Source organism: Phytophthora ramorum, assembly GCF_020800215.1.
Source record: "Phytophthora ramorum isolate Pr-102 chromosome Unknown Phyram_PR-102_s0002, whole genome shotgun sequence".
Classification (NCBI taxonomy): domain Eukaryota; phylum Oomycota; class Peronosporomycetes; order Peronosporales; family Peronosporaceae; genus Phytophthora; species Phytophthora ramorum.
The window spans coordinates 5,179,837-5,198,681 of NW_027150648.1; the positions used below are offsets into that span (position 1 = coordinate 5,179,837).

Genomic DNA, 18,845 nt, shown 5'->3' on the forward strand with positions numbered 1-18,845 from the left:
TTTAAAGCGTCAGCTTATTATATTGACATGTTTGCTGGGGATTGTCGCTCCGCGTGTGCTCTGAGTGTTGTAGATGGTCGTTGTGATTGTTGTTGAACTGCTCGGGAGTCTGATCCAGCTGGTTTTCCCCACTGCACTGAGAAGAACGAGTTCATATTTGCGCTAATAGTGCGGTTGCTGAGCTGTTAACTTGCGGGGTTTTCTTGAGCTGTTGTAGATGCGCTTGTAGCTTTTTGTCGAGACTGTCGACCCGGAGATATGTGGCATCTGGGGATTTCATCGTCAGAAGGTGATTAACTGCGTGCTGCAAAGTCTGTGCTGCTTTGTCAATCCCGTCTGTAGTCGTCCCTAGTTTGAGACTTCTCGCTTCCTTGGGGTCCCATTGGTGTCCTGTTGGTTGATGGTACATTACCCACCCTCCAGTTGTCTGCTTGTCTTTTGTTGTGTGAGTGCAGAAATGTATGTTCCAGACCGCGAGGTCTGGGATGTTTCTTCTTCGTTGAGTGTCATCATAATGCTACGACGCGTGCTCAGACATTGTCCTTGGATTCTCTTGGCTGGTTGTTTTCGCCACGCACTGACAATCGCTCTTGTCTGGCACGCCCCTGCTGCCATACTCGCTGCTTGCGTCTCCATCTTTGCTGTGATGTTCCCCTCGAAGATGGCATCATTGTGAAGTCTCCAGTAAAACTGAAGTGGCTGCCGCCCAAATTCTCCATACGAGCCTAATAATTCCTTTTGCTTACCGGGCAAGTTGAAGTGGACACGTGATCATGCCATTTTATGCGCATGGATACGTAGAAGTAGTCTCCATTTGCGCTTCGCACCAGTCGAGGAGACTGGCAGTTCCTTGTGCGAAGGGCTGTTTCTCTAGTCCGAACGTCCGAGGGGCCTTGCGTAGTCGGCCATAACAACCAGCAGTGCAACACGTAGGAGACTGGTCGTGGGCGCGTTGTAGTCCTGACAACAGCCCCGCTCGGGTCAACAGTCCTCCACGACAAGCCTGAGCGAGTGTGAGAGGGGGGGGGTTGTTCAATGATACGGCGGCCACGCATGTACATGTATATCGCTGCAGCGACTAGTCCGATGAGATGAGAGTACGTCAGCATCTTGACGTGACGATTCCCTGCCAGTGTTTTTGCGTTCGTGCATCCTCATCAACTAGAGCGGCGAGGTCTACAGCGATCCAACAATATGGACAAGACGAAGGTGGCGGGCCGCCGTCGCCATCGCGCATTGAGCTTCGACAGCAGCGACGCCTTTGTCTGAGGCAACGGTGACGACAGTGGGACCTGCGTTTTAAGTCTGAAGTGCGCTGGATTTAAAGTACGGTACGCGGTTTTTGACGCAGTTGCGGCGACCATTGAATCCCCAAGTGCTGCTGTCGCCGTCGCTGTCTTGCTTGCTTCGCCGCCGCCTTGTTAGCATTTGTAGAGTGCCAAGCGAGGCGAAGGTGGTGCCGATTTCAGCAAAATCCAGCTTCCTGGTAGAAGCGGAGACCAGCGGCGCGACTGAAATTTGCACCCATTTTTCGAACAGCAAGGCCGCCCGGTCTCTGCGCGCAAGTGGGTGCAGCCAGCTTCAATGTAGCAAGCACTGGATCCCAGCGATTGCTCCCCTGCGGCGCGGTGTATGGAGCTCATGACATGAGCTCGACTATGCCGTGCCACCAGCACCGTTGCCGCCGCTAGTTCACCCACTAGGATGCGGCATTGCCGCTGCCGTTGATCTCGCGGTGCAGGCGGCAGCAAAATTCCCAGTCATGTAGTGCAGTGAAGGTCTTGATGCGAATCACGCGAAAAGCCGCCAAAATTCCTCGTGTATATACTGCAGCGCATCCCCCTCTGTATCGCATCCAGAATGCGGGATTTTGTCCGCACATTTCAGCGACTTTGTGACGGGAGCATGTACGGCAAACGTCAATGTTGCTCGCCGTGCGCCATGGATCGCCGCTATGCGCTCCGAAGCCCGCGGCTCGGAGCCGCTGCCGCCGAAAGTTCATTCTGCATTTTGCGTGCTACAAACGACGTGTACTCACTCGACAGCTCGAGTCCCGGACAACCAACCAACTATTCTTACAGCGACGATGAAAGTCTCGGCCATCGCAACATTCAGCCTGGCGGTGCTGCTAGTGGCAGTGGCCGCGGAGGGGAAGAGTGCCACGCCGTGTCCGACCACGACGACGCCAGTGTACGAAGAGGAACTGGGCTGCTGGGCCATCAGCGTCGAGCATGATGCCACCTACTGCATCGACGGGCCCATTTGCAGCGGCTCGGGAACCACGCCCACCGGTATACTCTGTCCCGTCAAGGGCGACGTCGCCATCGCGGACTGCCACTCATACCTCGAGAGCTACGGCAGCGATGACAAGTGCATGCTTCCTGTGGACGCCACCTGCCAAGTCATCAAAACCGGAGCGTGGGGCTGCGTGCTATCGGGCTCCGCCACGCCGGCGCCAACCACCACCTGTGACGGAGAGTGCGAGGAGAGCACACCTGCACCGACCACGACGACGTGTGACGGAGAGTGCGAGGAGACTATTCCACCGACCAACACAGTGACTCAAACAGCGACCCCGTGCCCAACCAGCACCAAGACTCCGACGCCAACAAAGACGGCGGTTCCAACTACGACTCCGTACCCGACCAGCACCACGCCGACCAAGACGGCGGCTCCAACGACAACGCCGTGCCCGGGCTGCACCCCAGTCCCAACCACGACGCCGTGTCCAGGCTGCACTGCGGCTCCAACCCCAACGCCGTACACTCCGACGCCGACGCCGACCCAGGTATGCAAGGGGAACTGCACCGATGGCAGCGGCTCGTTCACCGGCAGTGGCAGCAACGTGGGCAACGAGACCATCTCGACGCTTGGCGCCTCGGAGACCTCATCGTCCGGCGGCATCTCGGCGGGTGTGATCGGCGCCATTGCCGCAGCCGCGGCTGTTGTTGCTGTGGTAGCAGGCGCGGCCATCTACAAGCAGTACACCAAGAAGCCAAACCAGGAGATGGTCTACGAGGTCGACGTGGTGACTCCATAAGCGCGAGCGACCTCTTCTTCCTCCGTGAGGAAGACGAAGACACCAATAGCTGCCAGTGGCAGAGGCGTACGACCAAGGACTGTCCGCTGCATCATTGCGTCTACTATCAGCTTGTTACCTTTTCCTCGAGCCATAGCTCTTTCCTTTCTAACAAATAATCATGAATGGTCTCCAAAATGTTGCATACTGAAATCAAGTCTAAATCCTGGAGAGTCTCGTGATATTCTGACAAGCATCCTCGCCAATTCCCGTATCATTTTCGCAATATTGTGCATTCTCTGGTCAAGAGCCGGATGTTCACAACGACAAAAGGCAACATGCAAGTTGCCTTGCACTTTGGACTTCGTGCGTGCGGCATTGCCGCGATGCGTAGCTGAATATTGCGTCTGGCGCAACCTCTTGGTCAGATCTGGATGCAGCTTCTACTTTTGCAAGTTGCCTTTTACTCCTTGAGCCCGGTCTCATCGCTGGCGACATCGAGCTCATTCCGCATTTTGCGACCAAGGCGACAGACACTCGACAGCTCGAGTCCCAAGACAGACAACGATGAAGGTTTCGACTCTCTCCAGCTACGGCGTGATGCTGCTCGCGTCGGCGGCCGCCAGCAGCACTCCGGCCCCGACCTCCACCGCCCCGTACTACGACGAGGATTTGGGCTGCTGGCCCGTGAGCGTCGAGCACGACGCCACCTACTGCATTGACGGCCCCATCTGCAGTGGCTCCGGCCCCTCGCCCGCCGGCTCGCTGTGTCCCGTCAAGGGCGACGCGGCCATCGCCGACTGCCACTCGTACCTGACCAGTACCAAGGCGGAGAAAGCTGCGTGCTGCCCAAAGACGCCACGTGCCAGGTCATCAAGACCGGCGCCTGGGGCTGCGTCATCTCCGGCAGCTATTACCCTACGCCAGCTCCAACCAAGTACGGCGACAGCTATCCAACCCCAGCTCCAACCAAGTACGGGGACAGCTATCCAACCCCAGTTCCTACCAAATATGGTGACAGCTATCCAACCCCAGCTCCAACCAAATATGGTGACAGCTATCCTACGCCAGCTCCCACCAAGTACGGGAACAATGGAGGCAACAACGGCGGCAAGGGCAACAATGGCGGCGATGGTGGAAAGGGTGGAAAGGGGAACAACGGCGGTAATGGAGGCAATGGAGGAAATGGAGGAAATGGGGGCAGTGGGGGAAACCCTGGCAACGACAGTAGTGCATCGTTGGGGGGAGACGGCAGTGCGGTCGGTGCTTGGGTGATGGTGGCTGGGACGGAGGCAGCTTCGGCCGGAGGAGTCTCGGTTGGTGTGATCGGCGCGATTGCGGCTGCGGCCGCGGCGGTGGCGGCGATCGCCGGAGTGGCCATCTACAGGCAGCACAAGAAGGTGCAGAAGCAGGAGCAGAGCACGACTAAGGTGGACGTCGTGACGCCGTAATTCGGCGACGAGCAGGGCACTTCCGGCCGACGGTCGACAAAAGAGACGCGGTAAGTCTCGAGGCTTCTTATTTGAGTTTTTAAGTTTTTGGGAAATGCACTTTTGGTTTCCTTTCGCTTTTTTGTCAAGATCCGTATGCAGGAGCTGACTTGTTAGCGACATGGTGAGACCTGCGGCGGGATTACGACGTCCATCATTCCTCGTCCACCAAGCACCAATGATCTCGCTCGAGCCCTATGACCGTATACATGTATCGGTAAGAAGGCTGGAGACTGACGGCATCAGTGCAGGTGCCGAGAGCGAGGGCGAGCGAGACTGCAGTCCTTTGGGCGGCGTTAATTTGGTGTCAGGTCGCCAAATCTTCAAGGACACGAGTCCGCGACGCTGCCGTAAACACTTGGGGCTGGCACTAATCACGCCGAGGGCCGATCGCCACCAATTCGATACGAATGGAGGAGCTCCTGGAGAGGGCGGAGATGCAAGCTGCAACTCCGTTTGCAATCAAGGCTGCAATCGCCGTGATGGTTATCTCAGAAAGCGAAGCTGCGACGGCGAGCAGCGATCGAGTGTCACCAGGTCGCGACGGCTGCACGTCCTATCTTCCAGCTCTCCCCATCTCCTTGCACCACATCGTTCTCCTTCCCTCGGTTCATTTCCGATTCTGCAGCGTGAACCACAGTACAGCCAAGTTCCAATGAAAGTTTCAGCCTTCTCGACTCTAGCGACGGCGCTGCTGGTCAGCTCCGCGACTGCCACCAACACGACCACCAACGGCACAGCCACGACCGGTTGCTGGGACGTGAGCGTCGAGCACGACGCCACCTACTGCATCCAAGGCCCCATCTGCAGCGGCTCCGGGCTCGAGCCCACGGGCTCGCTCTGTCCCGTCACGGGCGACGTGGCCTCAGCCGACTGCCACTCGTACCTGAGCAGCTACGCCGGCGACGGCAGCTGCGTGCTGCCCGTGGACGCCTCGTGCCAGGTCATCGAGACTGGCGCCTGGGGCTGCGTCCTCTCCTCAAGCAGCAGCAGCAGCGGCAGCAGCTCGTTTGAGGCCGGAAGCGGCAGCGTCGTCGACGCTACGGTGCTGGTCGCGGAGACTGCGGCCTCGGCCGGTGGCGTCTCGGCCGGCGCCGTGGGGGCCATCGCCGCGGCTGCTGCAGCTGTGGCCGCCATCGCCGGCTTTGCGCTGTACAAGCAGCACCAGAAACACTCGGCCGAGGCCGCGGAACGCGCCCACATGGAGACGTTCGTCGACGTCGTGACGCCGTGAGGGGTCATGGGAGATACAGAGGCGGTAGGCCGCCTACGGTGAAGACTAAGGTTGGGTCTTGTACGCTTGGACGCGTCTCGAAAGGTGGACGAGCGCTCGCGCGTGTCGAGCTGTAGTGTCGTAGTATTTTGAAATCTTTTTAATCAAGGACACGCTTCGAGCTCATGTTACATGCACAGGTTTGGGGATCCGAAATTGGGATCACGGAGGCTGAGATCTCACAAGTGTCAACAGCTATAGAGGGCAACGACAACTGATGACTTGGACCTTCCCCCCCATGGGCAAGTGTTGAGCTTACAACACGGTATGATATCTGTCATGCTCTTGCCACCATGAGGCAGGTACTGCAGGAAGACACAACATGGCGCGCTTCCGAATCCCAGTTTTTGTAACAAACAACGTATTCTGCATAACAATCAGGAAAGTATGATACGTTTTGAGGTAATCTGTCCCTAATTCTACTGTTGTTATTCCCAAGACATTGATAATGCGGACAAGCTAAGGCAACTTTGCTCGTTTCACATCCATTTGCATTTGCAGCATTCACGCACACACCTCTTTCTTACGACAACGCTCTTACAAAATCCATCCCGCCGTGACGGCATCGTACGTGGCCTTCCGTACAAGCGGCGTATTCGGTCCATCGGGCTGGTAAAACAGCAGCGGGGCCGACGAATTGGTCGTCGAGTAGCCATCGACGAAGTCCCAGATCGTCACGCCGGCGCACCGCCTCGTCTTCTTACAAGCCGACACGACGTTCGTGTAGATGCCCACCTGCTGCTGCTGCTCGGTCACGGTCGGGCTGGCCGTGCTCGTCTTCACGTCTAGCTCCGTGACCGCCACATCCACGTTGATCATCGTAAAGCGTCGAAAGTTGTCGTAGATATCGCCGCCTGCGACGGAGTCGTTGTTGCCGTAGTGAGACTGGAACCCGATGCCTTCGACCCAAAGCTTCTTGCGTCTCAATTTCTGAGCCATCGCCACACCGCATCTGACTTGTTATTGACAACGTTGATGTCGTAGTCGTTGTAGAACAGCCTCGCCTTCAGACTGAGGTCGGCCTTGACCGTGTTGGCAGTCGCGTATGCGGTCGAAATGTACTCCTCGCCCGTCTTCTTGTACCAGAAGGACTGACGGAACGACCCGTCCTCTTCGATGGCCTCGTTCACTACATCCCATGCAATGCAGGAGTTTCCCAAGTGCGTCATGAGCTTCGTGATGTGGTTGGACATTGCCTTGAGCAGGTCGGCCTTTTCCAAAACCTCCACCCACGCCGGGACTTGCTTGTGCTGTATCGAGTGTCAGAGCAATGGTGTTAGCATGTAGTGCTCCGGTGTCACGCAGCTCGGAAGACTTACAGAAACCAGAGCGGAGCAGCGCACTTGGGCTCCAGTTGAGTTGGCAAACGCGACAATCGCGTCGGCTTCGTCGAACGTAAAGACATCCTGCTCGGACTCAGTTGCATCCCACTGCAACACAAGCAGAGACATTCGTTAGCGCCACGACAGCAGGAGGTTGGTGCGCAGTACGACACGCACGTGCAAAGCGTTTGTCGGGGTGATCACACTGAAGTCCTTGGCGTTGTTAAGCTCCTGCGTATAGTGTTTGTCCTTTAGTTGCTTGGTGTCGGTGGCCGTGCCCATATACTTCCCGCCCAGCATAGTTTGGGCCAGGTCGTTCAACCCTTTCGTGTCCGTGTACGTGGACTCGATCATCACTCGCGGGTCGGCGAGAGCAACAGCCAGCGAAGTGGCGCCCAGCACTAGTACAGCGATGCCGGTCATCGTTCTCGAGGTTGCGTGTGCGCGCGAAGAAACGATGAATGGAGGATAGAGCAACCGTCGGAATGGAGAATCGGATGTGCGCTTTACAGTGTAGGGCATTTCCCCAAAAGTAAGGGCGGGGGGCATCGGTACTGTAGGGGCTGGCCGATAACGCGTTCGACAAGGATTTGAAACCTTTCATGCGACTCGCATGATGCGAGAGGCTCGCTTAGGCAAAACGTGCAAGTACATGAAGCAACGCTAACAATCTCGGCTACGCAATGGCGTAAGGAATCTCGCTCACGACGAAGATTTCGAGTTGAGGGGGGCTCGCCGCACCGAGACTTGGCTTTCATGGCGTTCGCGATGCAGCACCTTCACTAAAAATTAACGATCCCATCGGGTATCGCAGCACGCTACAAAATACCACTTCAACGTGGGGACTCCGACCACCACAAACCGCACATCCATCACCTACTGCTGCTTGTGCATTCCTTGGGACTCTTCTCCTGTCGTAAATTGCTGTCACCGGATTATAAAAACGGTGTGATCTCCACTCAACTCCTTGTCAGCCATCATGTGCTGTTTCAAGGTTGTCGAGAAAAGTGGTGGAGATTGGCATAAAGCAAACAACACGAGTTTCATTTAGGTAACAGCGACAATGGTCATCTAGCCTCAAGGTCAACCGCAACGGGGCGGCTTACAGCTCATTAGACACCTCGTCAACCTAGGACGAACACAAAGAAGTCCGCGCCACCGTCTAAGGTGAGCAAACTAACAGTTTAGCCAAAACTTACGAGGTGCATTCCACCGACTTCTTCAGCAGCATGCTGACGTCGGCGTAGCTCAGACCGACAGGCGTGACCACGCTAGCGTCTGGCTTAGCCTTGGGCAGCCAAAGGAAGTCCGGGTGGCTGTCGCGCGAGTCGTACACCCACTCGCCGCCAATAATCTTCCCAGCAGCATCCAGTTCCAGAAGGTAGTTGTAGGTTTGGCCGGTTGTGTACTGGTTGATCCGACCCGAGGACACGAGACCGCCGTCCGTGTACGTCTCGACAATCCACGAAAGACGCGCCTTGACGTACATGATGCTCTTGGCGGCAGCATTCCACGGGTACGTTTGCAGGCCGTAGAAAGTCTTGGCAGCATCTTCGGGCGTGTACGAGGTCTGAGAGTTCACCTTGAATCCTCGCACGGGCTGGTTCCACACCTCCGAGCCAGCCGTCACGTCGACGACGAAGGAGGCGTTCAGCTTCCCGAGGAGGTTGGCGGCGGCAACGTGGAAAAAGGCAGGGTTCAGGTCACGGTACGCGTTGTTCGAGTGACGCCCGTACGAGTCGGTCGAGTCGGTGGCACCGTTGTAGCGGGCGCCAGTGAATACAGTGGAGACCCGTGCCCCGTCGTAGACCAACGAGACGAGAGCTTTCAGATCCATTGGTGGAAAGTGACGCCGTTTTGCTGTACCGCGCAGTTAGGCTCGGCCTCGAGAATGGCGGCAGGAGCCCACGCGTGGCAGATACCGAACCAAGAAGGGATGCAGTACCCTGACGTCTTCCCAGCGCGTATGGCACACGAACTACCGTCTGTGAGGTGGAGCAGTCGGTGTTGTTGTACATTTCGTGCGGCGGCTCTGCGAATCGATGCCGTTTACTTTGGATACTTTGTCCATGAAGGCCGTGACGTCCTTGTTGAAAGCTTTCGCATACTTTTCCGCAGCGCTCGGCTGGCCAGCGCTCCACACCACGTTGATACTGTCGTATGTAGGCCAGTACGGACCTGCCCACGGTGACGGGCTGAACACACCTACCGTCGGGAGGTTCTTGAGGGTCATTTCCATCTTCGTACCGAAGTACGTTTCAAGCTTGGCGATATCCGAGTTGGTGCTCGTCTCGAGCTGGCGCTTGACTTGCAGCTTCCGTGTCGCCTCAGTTTCGTCCCAGCCTGTTGCGCAGTTGGACTTCTCCTTGAGCATTGGTTTGCCCTGCTTTTCAGCTTCGGTGCAGTAGTCATCCTGTGCTTCTTCGGAAGTCGGGGTCACTGGAGAGAGAACCACAGTGCCCACCTTCTTGAGCAAGTCGTCTGACGGGGTCGTAGTCATGTTGGCCAGAAGCTCGGGTACTTGACTGGGACTGTGGAGATGTCCGTGATGTTGGGTAGCGTCGGGTCCACCTCGACTGTGATGGCACAGTCCTTGTCTGCCACTTCAGCGCCGTAGCCCGGGAAACCGGTGCAGATTTCGTCTGTCGTGCCGGACGTCGTCACGGGGGCGTAGTCGAGTGACGCGGCGCTCGTTTGCTGCACTTGCAACGCCAGTAGGGCGACAGCGGCCGATACCAAGTAGGTGCTGGGCAAAAAGACCATGATGTGGGCGAGACCTTAGCAGCAGAGTCGACTTGGAGTGAAGAGCTGAGTAATCTACAGGAGACCGAGCAGATTGGAGAATGGGTAGATCAACGTGGCAGTCCGACAAGACCCAACTTACCCGCTCGTGCCTAGGACATGTGGAACTACATTACTCCAAAATTTACTCTATCCGCATGCGGTAGCATGCTGTTGCCTTGTACCATACGACAACCGGTCAGATCCACAAGCGCGAGTTGGTGAGTGATTCGTAGCCCTGCTGCTCAGTGACATCTGCACTCCTCTCCCGAGTGTCCTCGGCTCGGCCCTCCCAGACCCAGAAGATGATGGGAGAGCACACCACTCACCATGAATTGCGTTTTTGTGTGCACCATTCTGTTGCAAGATCGAATTTGTGCAAGCATTAAAGCGGTGTGAAGCGAGAGCGACGGACGCACACACGCGGAGTGATATGTTCTACTGCGCATGCTCATTTCTATTCGAGGACAGGCAACATGTGTAGCCAGGATCCTCACTACTAGTACTACTTTATCAGCACCACAGAGGAGATCATAAGGGTAGCCCTGCATATAGTCCGAGCTTCGAGCTCCAGCGTCTATTTCATTCTCACTTTTACCAGCTAATCAACAAATAACCTTCGAGTCGCGCTCTTCAGTCGACTTCCTATCCTGCCTTTCATCACATTCTACCCGTCATCGGCCACGGCATAGCAGGAGATGAAGGTCCAATCTGTTGGTAAACAAGATCTAATGGAACGACTATTATACTTGATGCCGTGAATTTCATAGCTCCATCCAGCCTCATCTTCCTGCCGTCAACGACAGTTGCAAGTTGCGACTTGTGGAGTGACGACGACAACCAGGCTAGCACGTAGCGTCAAGCGTAGCTTTTAGCTCGTGTGCGTCGGTGGAAAGCTGTACAGTAGTTGCGGAGCTGAGACCGTCGATACGGTTTTCTTCCGAGTCTGTTTTCCTCTTCAACATGCACAAGATGCACAATGTACAGGAGTACTACGCAGGCCTGTGTCATATTTATATAGTAACTAATCTACAAGTTCCAAGCCTCGATTTTCAAAGCTTACGCGTTGTCGTAACAGCCCCTTCCACCGTGGTGTCGACATTGACATAGAAACATGTTATCGGACAGGTCAGTCGAGACCCATCCCGCAGCCTTAATAAATCCAACCGGCCGTGATGGCATCGTACGTGGCCTTCCGTACAAGCGGCGTATTCGGTCCATCAGGTTGGTAAAATGGCAGCGGAGCCGACGAATTGGTCGTCGAGTAGCCATCGACGAAGTCCCAGATTGTGACCCCGAGACATCGCTTTGTTTCTTACACGCCGACACGACGTTCGTGTAGATGCCCACCTGCTGCCGCTGCTCGCTCACGGTCGGGTTGGCCATGCTCGTCTTCACGTCTAGCTCCGTGACCGCCACATCCATGTGGATAGTGGTAAACCGCCGGAAGTTCCAGAAGATGTCAGCTCCCGCCACGGAGTCGTTGTTGCCGTAGTGAGACTGAAACCCGATGCCTTCGACCCAAAGCTTCTTGCGTCTAAACTTCTGAGCCATCGCCAGCACCGCATCTGACTTGTTATTGATAACGTTGATGTCGTAGTCGTTGTAGAACAGCCTCGCCTTCAGACCGAGGTCGGCCTTGACCGTGTTGGCAGTCTCGTATGCGGTCAAAAGGTAGTCCTCGCCCGCCTTCTTGTACCAGAAGGACTGACGGTACGACCCGTCCTCTTCGATGGCCTCGCTCACGACGTCCCACGCAATGCACGTGTTTCCAAAGTGCGTCATGAGCTTCGTGATGTGGTTGGACATTGCCTTGAGCATGTCGGCCTTTTCCAAAACCTTGACCCACGCCGGGACTTGCTTGTGCTAAAGTGTAACGAAAGGGAACGTCGTCAGTACGCTGCGTCTTAGTTCGCCACGTGCATCAGCATAGGAGACGTACCGAGACCAGAGGGGAGCACGGACCATCGACCCTGTGGTGTTGGCGAACGCTATGATCTTATCAGCTTCGGCGAACGTGAAGACGTCCTGCTCGGGCTCAGTCTCATCCCACTGCAGCGCCAACACACACACGCGTTAGCACCACGAACAGCAAAATGATGGGGTGGGGTACGGCACGCACCTTCATGGCATTGGTCGGGGTGATTGCGCCGAAGTCGTGCGTGTTGTTGAGCTCCTGCGTATAGTGTGCGTCCCTCAGCTGCTTGATGCCAGTGGCGGTGCCCATGTACTTGATCCCCATGGCTTCTTGGGCCAAGTCGTTCAACCCTTTGGTGTCCGTGTACGTGGACTCGATCATCACCCGCGGGTCGGCGAGAGCGACAGCCAGCGAGGTGGCGCCGAGCATCAAGGCAATCACGGCATTCATCCTTCGACGTGCGGGCGACGAAGCGAACGATGGGGAATGACCTTACCTTGTCGATAAGTAAATTGGACAGCCGCGTGACTGCCGCCCCGAACTTCGCGGCGTCAGCGCTCTTGGAGCTTGGAGGTTGGTCAAATTGTTCAGTCATTAGTAAGGGCGGGGCGCATTCATCTTCGTGGCAAATCCTTCAAGCTTCCTTCACGTGTACCCGGTAGTGTACACCGAGATTCACGTTCGACATGGTTAAGACTGCAGTGGCTCCTGTTCACTTCAACAACCTATTTGCTCCTCTATAATCGCGTGGTGCTTCTACCGAAATGGTGCCGGCACTCGTGTGCTGCTTGATAGCTACAGAGCTGGGCGGACGATAGTGTATAATCTTGAAATGAAATGGGAATGTTGACTGCCGCTGGTGCTTCCACTTGAACACGCCCACGAGTTCAAACTGCAACCCTGGAATGGCAGCAACGCTCTTCAACCTTTTTACTCTCAAGCCCCACATGCTTCATCGAGTGTTAATACATTCGTCGTACTTTTCTCCCAACCACAACTAAAACATTTAAACCATCCGGGACCGCCCAACCTCACTCACCATTGACGGAGCAGGAGGGATCTGGTTACACGTGCGTTTGCTGTGACCCACTTGGCCGCAGGATGAGCAGCGCCGCTTTCTGCTGGTCTCGTTGTCCACCAACAAGCTGGTATCGCCATTCAAAATGGCACTTGCAACCGCTGGAGTGATCAGCACGTCGGTAGTCGTAGGAGACGGGTTCGACTTGGGGCGGCCGCGCTTGCGGGCGACGATGGGGGCTCTTACGGAATGGTTTTCTTCCAGCTCCGAGTCCAGCAGCAACTCGATACTGCCCGTGCGCTGGGAGTTGTACTGCGCTGCAAACGTGCTGACACTGTAGCAAGTATCCACAAAATCCGCCTCCTCGTTGGACCGCTTGAAAAAGGCCAATCCGGCGAGAAAGTGGCGGCACGGTACACCCATCTGGAACAGGTACGCGCACGAGCACACGCATTGGTTCAAGTCCACACGATAGCGCCGAGGCGGGAAGGAGCGAGACTCGGTCACGAAAACCACACCGTCGTCCGACGGCTGCACGACCTGGAAGTTGGCCGCCTCCCGCTGTTCCGCCAGCAACGTGTCCGCGTACGCTGTAAAGAGCTTACCCTCGTGCGCCCACTTCTTGGCGTGCACGCTCTGGCTATAGGCGAGCGTCATGAACTTCTCCATGTAGTGCTGCATCAAGTCGTACGGTGCAAGACACAGCAGCGCCTTGTTGTCCTCCGCGGAGAACAGCGTCGTGTTGCGCCCGTACAGCTTCACCTGCTGCGCCACGCAAAAGAGCGTCCACGAGCGCGGGTCCAGACCGCGCAAATAACTTTCCGCGGCAGGACACGTGAGTCCGATCATACTCAGACACGAGTTGAACTCGGCCTCACTGTCGGCCGCCTGCGCGCGCTTCACCAAGTCCTCCATCTGCACCGTGGCCAGGTTCTTCACCATGGCCTTCAAATTCGCAATAATGTGCTGCGTACACTGCCTCAAGGGCATCCCGAGCGTCTCTGCAGCGGTGAGCAGTCCTCTCGTCCTGTCAGCCACCACCACAACTCTGGAAAAGTCCACCTGGGCCTGTTGGCAATGCATCAAGAACCAGCTCCAATTGTCCGCGTCCGCTTGAGGCGCCACCGCCACGCAGAGCGGAACCAGTTCGTCATTTCCGTCTTTTGCGTGCAGCACGAACACTTGTCCGCGGTAGTTCATGCTCACCAACGGAGCCGTATCCAGTCCGAAAATCGGTTGCAACGATTGTTGATACCCCGCCGCAAAAGGGTGCGCCAAAAACGCTCGTCGGAACATCCCCGACATTGCGTCCGTCTCGAAATTCACGTGAGTTCCGTGGTTTTTGCTCTGGAAACCTGTCAACAAACTTTCAAGTTTCTGGAATCCTTTGGCGAATTGGCCCGCCGCCAGTCGCAAATTCGGTCCCGCACCCTGTACGCTTTTCGCGCGGAAATGGTCTCTCCGCTGGTTTGTTGCAGTCGCTCCTGCAACTCTTTGACGCTGGCGACAGTGGCGGTGCTGGAGGACGCTTGGGCGTCTCCCAGCAATGCAGCCGCAGCTTGGCGCACCGTAAGCTTCGGCGCACCCGCACAGTCGGCCGCATGTTGCGCGAAGAACGAGCTGACGAAAAAATGCGAGCTTTGCGCGCTGCGACTCTTGAGCAACTTAATGCGGAAGTTGCACGGCGGCATGCGGCTCGCGCAAACGTACTCGTACTGGGCGCCGCCAGACTTTTTCTTGTTGATCACGAGCCGCTTGCCCTGCGCCTTGGCGAAGTCCTGGAAGAACGCGGTGGCCGACGGTCGGTCCAGGAACGTGAGTCCGCGCCGCAGTGTCAGCTCGCGCCCGTCCGAAGACGTCACAGTCACGCCCGGCGCGTCCGGAGACATCTTGACGCTACGCGGCATGGCTAAATGAACGCAATCTGCTAGCGCAGCTTAAATCTCGTACTTAAACGAAGTTAATGTGGTAAACACAAGACACCATATTAATCTAAACTTCAATTTCATCATCTACAAGCAGGTCAGTTCTTGAGCGTGACGCGCGACTTGAAGGCGTCGTAGCGGCACTTGCCGTACGCCAAGAAGTCAAAGTCGATCGTGGACTGCGATGCCTGGATGTAGCCCCAGACGGCCCAGAACAGGTGCGACGCCAGCGAGTACGTGTTGGCCTCCAGCCGCAGACTCTCCACCTCGTTCTCGCTCACGTCGCTCTCGTCGCCGTCTTTGCCCGCCAGATACGCGCGGCAGAACGTGCGCTGCTGCTGCTCCGTCGGGTACTTGCTGAAGTCGCCCAGGTGCGGGTTCACCGTCTTGTGGTAGTCGTACCCCCACTCGCAGAAGTGGTTGCCCAGGTCGTAGCCGCGCGGGTTGTAGCTCGTGTACTCAAAGTCGATGAGCACGGCGTCGCCCGCGTCGTTCTTCATGATGTTGCCGTACTGCAGGTCGTTGTGGCTCAGCACGATGGGGGACGGCACCTGCGCCAGGACCTTCTCCAGCTCGTCCACGTCCTTGCCCAGCTGGGAGGTCCACGACGCCCGAGAACTTGTCGCCCAGACTCTTGGCGCGCGCCACCTCCAGCAGCTTGCGGATGCTCGACAGGTACGTGGGCTTGCGGTCGATGTCGATGTCCAGCTCGTGGAACACGCGCAGCTGCTTGGCGATGATCCTCGACTCGTCCGGCAGCCGCATGCGCTTGTTCGTGTACGTGCTGCCGTGGATGAGCTTCTCGGCACGGCCGTTGGCGAACTGGCCCAGCAGCGCCACGCCGATCTCCTGCTCGCTCAGCAGCTGGAACAGCCGCGTCTCCTCCACGCGCGAGAAGAAGGACTCGGTGCCTTCGCCGTACACGCGCACGAGCAGGTCGCGGTCCTTGCCGTCGGGCTTGTGCACGGCGAAGATGAGGTTGGTCATGGCGCCGCCCAGGTGCTCCACGTCCACGCTGTCGGGCACCACGTCGCTCCAGCTCGGGACGCACTTGGTGAGCGCAGAGACCAGAGACGCTTGCAGATTGAGTCTTGCTTTGTTGAGGGCGGCCACAGTCTCTAGATATGGCTGCGCTGTGATGGAAACATCCGCTGCGGGTACAGCGTTGAGGACCATAACTCGTTTGCTTTCGGGCGCACTACGTATAAAGCGCGAATGTCGCCGTTTGTCTTGGTGGTGAGCGTGGTTGCTCTCTGAATTGATATTTTACTCGCATTCAGGTATTAATTTTGGAGAGCACACACACACACAGCTGCGCCCAGCGTGGGCAGGAAGACCCAAGCTGGTTTGCCGTGCCATGCTTGCACCTCGCATGCGCGACGCAATTCAAATGCAATGTTCAAGTGGTTGAAGTGAAACTCAAATCTGAGCTTTCGCGACCCTTCGTTTTGCGTTGTGTTTTCACCGAAAGCTTGGTTACGTCACAAGACTCAGCAATTAGTGGACGTGCAACTTTGAGAAGAGCTGCAGTCTGAAAACGGTCGCTGTGATTCGTATGGTACCAGCATGACGCATAATGCGACTCTCCTCGATGCAAAATCAAGCGCGATGCTGGGCTGTGGTGTGAATTGGTGAGGCCACCAGGACTCAAGCGGGTCTATTCAAAGCTTTCACCGAACAATTCTTGGGGCTCTACAGTATACTTGGGCAATACTTCATCATCCCATTGCCCAGCGTCTCATGAAAACTCTCCTTGATTTATGGTGATATTATCAGAGTTGAAGTACGCCGCGAACGCTTGGGATCTGAAAGTGCCTCGATCTACAGCGCACGCTGCTGGTGTTACTTTCCATTTTGCATCGCCTTGCATTTGACTTCGAGCTATGAAGGTGTCCTCGCTGATCTACGTGATGGTGCTCGCCTTGGTTGCCTGCCCGCTGGCGCAGGTCGCTGCTCAGATCGAGGAGAGCGACTCAATGCCTGCTCCACTTGTCGTTGCCGTACTCGAGAACCGCACAACGACCACCACTGACTTCATTGATGAGACCACTACGATCGTGACAACTGTGCTCCGGACGGAGGAAGAGATTGACGATGACATAGAGGAGACCGGAGAAGGGAATGCTTCGCTCAGCGGTGAGCCTGGCAATACAGTGGGGCTTGAGACCGATGATGAACAGCGTCACATATCTCGTGAACGAGACCACCACCGTTGTCACGACCATTAAAGGAACCCGCAGCCAGACCACGACAGTCATCGCGACTGCCGAAGTCCCTCCTGAGGCCAAGGCTCACGAAGAAGACGATGATGGGGTCAAGGAGTTGCTCGATACCCCAGCGGTGTCGGTGGCGCCAAGTACCACATAGTTGGCCATCTAGTGCATGCTGACACACAGATATCCCTTCCGCTATACCACAACATGAATATTAAATCAACGCTCAAAGGTGTCGCTGCTGGTCTGCACAGCGGATCTTATCATCTTGCACTCGAAACGCTCTTCCAGGCGCCTTCAGTCAACCTGCAAGTGCTACGGAGGTCATTTCGAGAGCGCTTACTGGCCGTTTTCGGGACTGTAGAGACCCTCAGCGGCAGGTGCAGCTCTGGTAAATCCCGTTGGGGGCTGGAATAGCTAAATCTGTTGTGGAGCAACGTCTCTCGAGGTTCTGATCGCTAACTAGCAAGCGCTGAAGCCGTTGGTTTCACAGACTCAGTTAGTGCTCGATTCACTCACTTGTGCAGGTATCTTTGAGCTGCACGATCCCGCTCCTCAGAACCATCTTGTCAACTGTCTTTTCCTGGGGCAGGCAACATCTCTGCATTGACGGCACTATGCGCTCATTTCCCATTTCTGCGGATTTCCACCAGTCCGCCCTGTCTGGATAACATGTCGAGCACCGGGAGCTCTGCAGACGGCACCGATGAAATGCATGTATTTGACGATGATCTGCTACCAGAGTCTGGCAGCACCGACGAAAGTGGGTCGTACTTGAGTTCCGACTCGGACTCGGGATTCATGGAATTCGGCAGCACTGACAGCGGATCATACTTGGGCTCCAGCTCGGACTCGGGATACTTGGTATTCAGCAGCGGTGATGACAGCGAATCCTACTGGGGCTCCAGCTCGGACTCGGGGTTCCTAGAATTCGGCACTGGTGACAGCAGATCATACTTGGGATCTGACTCGGCATACACGGAATCCGGCAGCTCCGACGAAAGCTTGGACTCCCACTCGGGTTCAGGATACTCTAACTGCACGGACATTAGCATCGGAGGTGACGCCACTTACTGCATTGAAGGCCCGATTTGCAGTGGCGATGGCATCAAGCCCACGGGATACAGTTGCCCCCAAAAGCACGATGTCGCCATTGCCGACTGCCTCAAGAACATACGCAGCTTCCTCAACGGCGACTGTGTGGCCCCGCGTGACAGCATCTGCCACAAGACGAAGATTGGTATCTGGGGCTGTGCATGGGACGACGAGGTGCCACTTGCCGACGAGGAAGACGCTTCAGCTGCGACCACACCAACTACCACTGAAGCACCCAAAAGCGACGACTGCACAGGCGTGCGAGTGGATGGCGATGCCACTTACTGCACCACCGGCACCGTCTGCAGTGGCAGCGGCGAGAAGCCGGCAGGTGCGAGCTGTCCTGGCTCCGGTGACGTGGCTGTTGGAGACTGCCATGACTACCTCGCCAGCTACTCTAGCGGCAAGTGCGTGGCCCCCAGCGACAGCGTGTGTCAGAAGCTCGAGTCCGGTACGTGGGGATGCGTCTGGAGTAGCAGCACGGGCGACAACGGCGCGTCGTTCGCCATCGACACAGCCGACGTAACCAAAACGACCACTGATGGCGGCTCGAGTGCGGCTCTCGTAGGCGGCATCGTCGCTGCGCTGGTGGTCGCAGGCGTGTTCGTTGCCGTCGCCGTCGCCTGGTCTCGCCAAAAGCGCCAGAACCAGCGCCGACGGTCCGATATCACCATGGACGCCGTGCTCACGCCGCAGAGCTCGGGCCGCGACGCATCCTTCCAGCGCGTGTAGTGCGCAAGGAAAATATATAAAGCTTCGGATACTTCGTGTACCTTTGCACTCGCTCAGCA

General features: G+C 56.6%; 9 protein-coding genes across 9 annotated transcripts; 5 read left to right on the plus strand and 4 right to left on the minus strand.

The window, feature by feature from the left end:
* Positions 1-1,954: 1,954 nt before the first annotated feature.
* KRP23_3004 (uncharacterized protein) lies at positions 1,955-3,040 on the plus strand (the record flags this gene model as incomplete). The annotated part of the gene is made up of 1 exon (XM_067887803.1): positions 1,955-3,040. The coding sequence occupies one exon, from the start codon at positions 1,955-1,957 to the stop codon at positions 3,038-3,040; it is 1,086 nt and encodes a 361-aa protein (XP_067750362.1).
* Positions 3,041-3,586: 546 nt separating this feature from the next.
* On the plus strand, positions 3,587-4,470 carry KRP23_3005 (uncharacterized protein; the record flags this gene model as incomplete). The annotated part of the gene is made up of 2 exons (XM_067887804.1): positions 3,587-3,992; positions 4,091-4,470. 2 exons carry the CDS (start codon positions 3,587-3,589, stop codon positions 4,468-4,470), a joined length of 786 nt encoding a protein of 261 aa, XP_067750363.1.
* A 694-nt stretch (positions 4,471-5,164) lies between these two features.
* Positions 5,165-5,743, plus strand: KRP23_3006 (uncharacterized protein; the record flags this gene model as incomplete). Its single annotated transcript, XM_067887805.1, has 1 exon — positions 5,165-5,743. The coding sequence occupies one exon, from the start codon at positions 5,165-5,167 to the stop codon at positions 5,741-5,743; it is 579 nt and encodes a 192-aa protein (XP_067750364.1).
* Positions 5,744-6,319: 576 nt separating this feature from the next.
* On the minus strand, positions 6,320-7,527 carry KRP23_3007 (Endo-1,4-beta-xylanase A; the record flags this gene model as incomplete). Its single annotated transcript, XM_067887806.1, has 4 exons — positions 6,320-6,667; positions 6,730-7,032; positions 7,102-7,212; positions 7,282-7,527. The coding sequence occupies 4 exons, from the start codon at positions 7,525-7,527 to the stop codon at positions 6,320-6,322; spliced, it is 1,008 nt and encodes a 335-aa protein (XP_067750365.1).
* A 2,557-nt stretch (positions 7,528-10,084) lies between these two features.
* On the minus strand, positions 10,085-12,253 carry KRP23_3008 (Endo-1,4-beta-xylanase A; the record flags this gene model as incomplete). The annotated part of the gene is made up of 4 exons (XM_067887807.1): positions 10,085-10,209; positions 11,205-11,751; positions 11,851-11,937; positions 12,008-12,253. 4 exons carry the CDS (start codon positions 12,251-12,253, stop codon positions 10,085-10,087), a joined length of 1,005 nt encoding a protein of 334 aa, XP_067750366.1.
* Positions 12,254-12,809: 556 nt separating this feature from the next.
* Positions 12,810-14,728, minus strand: KRP23_3009 (uncharacterized protein; the record flags this gene model as incomplete). The annotated part of the gene is made up of 2 exons (XM_067887809.1): positions 12,810-14,168; positions 14,252-14,728. The coding sequence occupies 2 exons, from the start codon at positions 14,726-14,728 to the stop codon at positions 12,810-12,812; spliced, it is 1,836 nt and encodes a 611-aa protein (XP_067750367.1).
* Positions 14,729-14,844: 116 nt separating this feature from the next.
* On the minus strand, positions 14,845-15,922 carry KRP23_3010 (putative choline kinase 2; the record flags this gene model as incomplete). Its single annotated transcript, XM_067887810.1, has 2 exons — positions 14,845-15,339; positions 15,395-15,922. The coding sequence occupies 2 exons, from the start codon at positions 15,920-15,922 to the stop codon at positions 14,845-14,847; spliced, it is 1,023 nt and encodes a 340-aa protein (XP_067750368.1).
* Positions 15,923-16,629: 707 nt separating this feature from the next.
* On the plus strand, positions 16,630-17,113 carry KRP23_3011 (uncharacterized protein; the record flags this gene model as incomplete). The annotated part of the gene is made up of 2 exons (XM_067887811.1): positions 16,630-16,882; positions 16,977-17,113. The coding sequence occupies 2 exons, from the start codon at positions 16,630-16,632 to the stop codon at positions 17,111-17,113; spliced, it is 390 nt and encodes a 129-aa protein (XP_067750369.1).
* Positions 17,114-17,631: 518 nt separating this feature from the next.
* On the plus strand, positions 17,632-18,786 carry KRP23_3012 (uncharacterized protein; the record flags this gene model as incomplete). The annotated part of the gene is made up of 1 exon (XM_067887812.1): positions 17,632-18,786. The coding sequence occupies one exon, from the start codon at positions 17,632-17,634 to the stop codon at positions 18,784-18,786; it is 1,155 nt and encodes a 384-aa protein (XP_067750370.1).
* Between the last annotated feature and the right edge of the window lie 59 nt (positions 18,787-18,845).